This window comes from Orbicella faveolata, unplaced genomic scaffold (genome assembly GCF_042242905.1).
Source record: "Orbicella faveolata isolate gen_17 unplaced genomic scaffold, um_ofav_v1 contig_34, whole genome shotgun sequence".
NCBI classification, from domain to species: domain Eukaryota; kingdom Metazoa; phylum Cnidaria; class Anthozoa; order Scleractinia; family Merulinidae; genus Orbicella; species Orbicella faveolata.
The window spans coordinates 16,614,486-16,621,164 of NW_028301563.1; the positions used below are offsets into that span (position 1 = coordinate 16,614,486).

Here is a 6,679-nt window from a genome sequence, read left to right on the forward strand (position 1 = left end):
AAGTGTCATATAGGACCGAATTCTGACAATGAAATGAACCCAATTAACGGTCTGTCAAACCGTAAGAACCACGAGGCTGTTTATACCGGATTAAAAAACGAATAGCAAAATGTTACAACGGCGAATAATTTAATCTGTCGCAATGAAAGGGATTACCCTTTCTTTGTTCTCGGAAAGCTTGCATAACAAAAGATTTCTTAGAATCTGTAACCAACTTCCGAGAATCGAATCTATAAAAGAGAGCTCTTGATCTCGGAACTTTGCATCATTTCTGTTATTCAAATTAGAATATTTATTAATAATTGTTAACAGGACATTGTGAAATCCTGTTCCGTCCAAAATGATAATTGTCCAAAGTCGCTCAGTCTTGTTGACAAAGACAAAATTAAACAATATTTAATTAGCCCCTTTGTCAAAATATGGCAGATTATTACAAGGGTCTTGGAGAAGACAACAATTATTCTTTTTTAATTGTTTATCTTTCAAAAGCACAATGTCACATCGTTCTTCAAACTGTTCTAGAAATTTCTGATCACTTACTCCAATACAAAAAGGTAGCTGTCTTGGCGAATGCTTGCATTAATTCACACACATAGAGACTAATGATTCTGTGACAGCATGTGTAAATCCCACCCACCCCACCCGGTTTTAACGGTGGGAGTCGTTTCAGCAGCTGAAAACAGTTCTGTTTACACATGCTGTGCACAGAACCAGTAGTCTCTATGTGTGTTTGTGTAACACAACATGAAAAAAAGGGCGGATCGGATATGCAGGGTCAGCAGGGTATTGTTCCGATTCCGAAGCATCGGCGTCATGCGATAAGAAGGGTCACGCGTGTAACAAGAAGTGTCACAGAAATATTTCCTATTGAAGAAGTATCTGCACAAGTATATACGCCGAGATGGCAGCCGCAAGATATTCGTCCGATGTTCTGCAAATGTTTTACGGCCCAATACCCATGAGGGAAAACTGAAACCAACGTGAACCATTAGAACCAGAAAAACATCCATCATATGACGGATTCCAAACATATCAATATAATTCCCCAGATCTTAACTTCGTACATGGAGAATGGATGTATCCGAAAGAAATCCAAACAAAAAAGATCTCTTGATGTTCGCAAGAGAAAATAAAGAAAAGTTCACCGATTTGGCTGAACAAGAAGTCCAAAGGTTAAAAAGCGCAAAAGTAAGTTTTGCGTTAGAAGTAAAGTTTTCAAGAGAAAGAGACGGAAAAACGCAAGACATAAGACACTTTTTTCGTGACAAAAATAACCAACCGCACCTTTTCATGAGGCCTGATAAAGCCCAGATAGAGCGAAAATTTAACGAATTTATTGAAAACACAAAAGGAGAAATAGAGCACTGGTCAGAGAAGGGATCAGGATGGGAAGTTGAAAGAATAACGATTGCATACGTAGATGTCGAAATCTATCATCCAATTCCCGGAGGAACCTATTTGCCTCTTCCAGCTTGGCGGGCAAATAAGAAGGCAATAATCAACGTGAAAAACAGAGACAACGAATGCCTGCGTCGAAAGGGAAGAACCCATATAGACCAAGCAGCTATCCGGTTAACGACGGTATTAACTACCAAGGAATCGATTTCCCAACACCGGTAAAGCAGATAGACAAGCTTGAGGCACAAAACAAAAACCTCGCAATAACCGTATTTGGCTATGAAAACAACAATGTGTTCCCGCTCAGGTTTAGCGGCAGAAGAGAAGAAAAGAATGTGAAGCAGGTAAACCTGATATTAATTGAGTCAGGGGAAACAAAACACTATTGTTTTGTAAAACGGGTGAGCGCTCTGTTGTTTGATAAGTCATTGAATAATAGAACCCACTATTGCTTGATGTCCTTATCGCGTTTCACAAAAGCTAACTTGCTCGAGGACCACAAAAAATATTGCAATGGTGCGAACGGCAGGCCGACAAGGATTGAGATGCCAGAGGAGGGGGAAAACACCCTTTCCTTCCAAAACCATCACAAACAGATGATGCCCTACGTTATTTATGCGGACTTCGAGGCTTTAGTCAGGAAGATTCCGGGCTGTGAGCGTGGGCCAGAGAGAGAGCAAACAAGCTACACAGAGAAGACCGAAAGGCATGAGGCATGCGGCTATTCTTACATGGTTGTGAGAAGCGACGGAGAGGTTTCAGGGTCAAAGGTTTACAGGGGCGAAAACGCGGTGGGAACTTTTCTAAGTGACATTCTGCAGGAAGAGGAGAAAATAAGAGAGAGTTTGGCCGCACCAAAGCCGATTGTGATGACGGCTGAAGACTGGGAAAAATTCAAAAAAGCAACTGATTGCCACATTTGTAACAAAAGTCTGATAAAAGACGAATTCTTAGATTCTTTACCTGTTTGGAACATTGAAGAAGCCGGTGAAGAAGGCAGTGAAAAATGCAGTTATTGGGGTCAAGGCCACAAAAAATGTTTTTACATGGCACAGAAAGAGCAGAAATGGGGTGTTCAAAGGCTAAAAAGACTGGCAGACAAAAAAGAGCAGTTGGAAGCAAAATCACAGGAAAATTGTAAGTACTGTGGAAACCCTTTACTTCAGAAAAACTTCAGAGACGCAGTAAAGGACCATTGTCACATAACGAACAGGTACCGCGGAGCCGCGCACAGCGAATGCAATAAGAAATTGCGAATAAATCCCAAGACGGACCAAATACCAGTTGTATTCCACAACTGTAGGGGCTACGACGCACACCATTTAATGCAAGCGATGTCGCAGCCGCAGAAAGAGGTGAAATGCATCGCCAACAACATGGAGAAATACATCACATTTTCAGTCGGAGGTCTGCGTTTCATCGACAGCTTGAACTTTTTGCAAGGAAGCCTTGATTCACTTGTAAGCACAACACCGAAGGAGTCATTCAAAATAACATCAACGATTTCAAAAGGCAGCGACCTGCTTTACAAAAAAGGGATCTGCCCTTACGAGTACATGGACTTATGGGGAAGATTCGGCGAGACAAGGCTTCCGGACAAAGAGAAGTTTTACAGCAAGCTGAACGACGAGCACATAACAGACGAAGAGTACGCGCACGCGCAGACTGTCTGGGAGGCTTTCGAATGCAAAACGCTGGGCGATTATCACGATCTTTACGTGAAAACGGATGTCGCGCTGCTGGCGGATGTTTTTGAGAACTTCCGAAACCTGTGCCAAGGGCAGTACGGGTTAGATCCGGCGCATTATTTCACGTCGCCAGGCCTGAGCTGGGACGCGCTCTTGAAAAAGACGGGGGTCGAGCTTGAGTTATTCACAGATCTTGAAATGCATCTATTCGTGGAAAGGGGAATGCGGGGCGGAATCTCCATGGTAAGCAAGAGATACACTAAGGCAAACAACCCGCAAGTACCGGACTATGACCCAAGCAAGCCAAAAAAATACATCATGTATCTCGACGCAAACAACCTTCACGGATGGGCAATGAGCAAGCCCCTCCCGAAAAGAGATTTCAAATGGAAACGTGTTATGCCCACAGAGGAGGAGATCCTGAAGAAAAAAGAAAACGCAAAGAATGGTTGGATTCTTGAGGTTGATCTTGAATATCCAGCAGAACTGCATGAGGAGCACAACAGCTATCCCCTGGCGTCGGAGAAAAAGGCCGTGAAAAAGGAGTGGATGTCGGCCTACCAAAAGAGGTTGATGGAAGACCTGGAGCTGAAACCCCCGGACAGCAAGAAGCTGCTGCTGACGCTTTAGGACAAAAAGAACTACGTCGTGCAGTACAGAAACTTGCAGTTTTATCTGAAGCAGGGCACGAAACTTAAGCGCGTGCACAGGGTGTTGGAGTTCGAACAAGAATGCTGGATGGAGCCGTACATCCGGATGAACACGGAATTCAGGAAAAACGCAAAGAGCGACTTTGAAAAGAACTTTTACAAGCTCATGAATAACTCTGTTTTCGACAAAACCATGGAAAACCTGCGTAACCGTATTGACATAAAAATAGTGCGCACCAATGAGACGAAGAAAATAAGGAAACTGGTTGCCAGCCCTTTGTTCTCAAGGCACGTTTTTTTTTCAAACGACCTGGTCGGAATCGACATGCGAAAAAGCAAGCTGCTTCTCAACAAGGCGGTCTACACGGGGATGACGATCCTTGACAACAGCAAGATCCTGATGTACGACTTCTTTTACAACGAGCTAAAAAAACAATACGGCTCAAGGTGCGAGCTCTTGTACACAGACACCGACAGCCTTCTGCTTGAGATCGAAACGGATGACGTCTTCAAAGACATCGAAAGGAGCATCCACTCCACTCAAACATCAACAAAAAGGTCTTGGGCAAAATGAAAGACGAATGTGCCGGAACCCCCATAGCAGAGTGTGTGTGTCTGAGACCGAAAATGTACTCTATCCTGAAGGCGGACGAAAAAAATATCAAAAAAGCAAAGGGCGTAAAAAAGAACGTTGTCAAGAAACAAATAATACATGAACAGTACAAGGAAACGCTTTTTGGTGCGAAGCAGCTAAGGCATGGAATGAACATTCTTCGAAGCGAGGGACACGAGATCTACGGCATGCATCTAAACAAAATTTCGCTTTCGCCATTTGATTCAAAGCGATGCATAGGTGACGATGGTATCCATACAAAAGCTTACGGGCACACCAGCATGCATATATTGCCAACATTAACGGATGATGAACTTGGAAAGTTAGAAGCCGAAGTTTCATAGTTGCTCAGGGGGTAACTGTGTGTTTGGAGGGACAACGAGCAGTTCTTCACGCACGAAGCCGCGCTTGGGACCGTCGTGCAAATAGTAGAGAACGGGTTGATCCGGTTTGGTGAAAGATCTTTCAATGCTGAAAACTTTCAAAGACCATATTGGATCTGTGGCTCTTTTTACACCGCCTTCAAGCTCTCCGGGCTGGTAGAGATAACGAACTTGGACAAGGTAGGGGAGTATTTTTTCGCTTTTTCCAACAGGCCTTGAATAAGATGTCGATGGCCTTGCATAAACAGCTTTTTCTTTGATGGCAACGGCGGGTTTCTTGCTGATAAGGCTTGTTACCTCGTTGTTCAAAGCCGAAACAACTTCTGGAAGTCTTTTGGTCCAGGCAGTGGACCGCTGGCCCTCAGGGAGTCGCATTTCCACGGCGTACTGGTGCCCGAGCAAGCGCTCAGCCAGGGTGCGGTTGAAACGTTCAACAATGGCCTGGTCGCGGTGAATGTCAACGCGTCCGCGCCGGATATATGCTTTGTGCTTTTCCATCTCTTTTGTGACAGCACCCATGAATTCGCGCCCGGGGTCAACCTGCAGCATTTCAGGCCATTTCAGAGGCGAGCGCTTGTAAATCTTCTGAAAGGCCTGGGCGACCTCATCAGGGGTTCGGCCTCTTTGTAGCGGTTGGCCACGTCAACAACGGTCAGCGCGTATTTGAAAACTTTGCGGCCACGAGGGAGCTTGTCGTGCGGCGGAAAAAGAAGGTCCGCCTGGTGGACCGCATTGGGTGTGGGAACGTCGAATTTCGGCCGAGGAATTCGCCTCGGCGCGTGGAGGAATATCTGCCAGAGCGCTTGCTTGATCAGCCACCTTTTTGCGGTTTCTTCAGGTACCTTGGCGGCTTCGGCTAATTCTTTTATCGCGGCGATACCTTTCCAGTAGCCCCCGGGGCCGTAGTATATCTTTGCGAGTTTGTCGTCCATTGCGCTACTATAAGTAAGGCGTAAAAAAGTTTAAAGGAACCGGAAGGCTGCGTAGCCCAGAGCGAGCGCCCCGGCGCCCACGAACACGAGTTCACCATTTTTCTGTTGCTTGCAGAAATCTGAGAACTTGGGCTCTTTGGGGGGTATCATTCGTTCGTCAGGATGCGCCTGGTTGTAGAGTTTGAAGGCATAGTCAGTGTTGGTGAAGTTCTGCTTGGCCTCCACCTTTGTTTCAGCGTTAGTCGCAATCCAGTCGAGAAGTTTGGTGCGGTCGCGCGTGTATTTGGCGTAAGCCGCTTGGTACGCCTCGAGAGCTTTGTCATGGCGCTTTTTTTCTTCAAGTGCAGCTTTGTCGCCCCTGCCAAGCGTCCTCGCCAGATAATTACCTCCGATAAAAGCCGTGGCGTTCAACACAACCCCACCAACCATAATCGCGATGCTCGCCATGTTTATATATATCAGAAGCTTTTTCAAATCATTGATTTAAAACCGTGTACTCGAGGTTCTTGTCTTCCGCGGGTATTTGCGAGTTGGTCACAATCCAGTCGAGAAGGCCTTTGGTATTATTTTGCAGGTTGAACTCATTTGGACGGGTTTTAGACGCTGAAATTAAGGATTTGACAGCAGTTACTTTATATTAGTAATTCTTTATACCTTATTTTCCGTTATTTTCGCGGGTCTTTAAATTTCGCGAACTTAAAGACTCGCGAAAAATAACGACCGCGAACTTTGATGTCGCGAAATTGAATGTCTTCTCCCTAAAGAACCATTTGAAGAGATTGAAGGTTCTATAGAGATCTCCTAGAGCGGACATATAACGATACTCTCACTACTGCTACTGTTACTGCTACTGCTACTGCTACTGCTACTGCTACCGCTACTGCTACCGCTACTGCTGCCGCTACTGCTGCCGCTACTGCTGCCGCTACTGCTGCCGCTACTGCTGCCGCTACTGCTGCCGCTACTGCTGCCGCTATTGCTGCCGCTACTGCTGCCGCTACTGCTGCTATTGCTG

General features: G+C 45.5%; 1 protein-coding gene across 1 annotated transcript; it reads left to right on the forward strand.

Annotated features, from left to right (window-relative positions):
• Positions 1 to 2,717: 2,717 nt before the first annotated feature.
• On the forward strand, positions 2,718 to 3,716 carry LOC149105037 (uncharacterized). The gene has a single exon (XM_089272313.1). It carries the CDS (start codon positions 2,724 to 2,726, stop codon positions 3,714 to 3,716), a length of 993 nt encoding a protein of 330 aa, XP_089128439.1. The 5' UTR covers positions 2,718 to 2,723.
• The last annotated feature ends 2,963 nt before the right edge of the window (positions 3,717 to 6,679 follow it).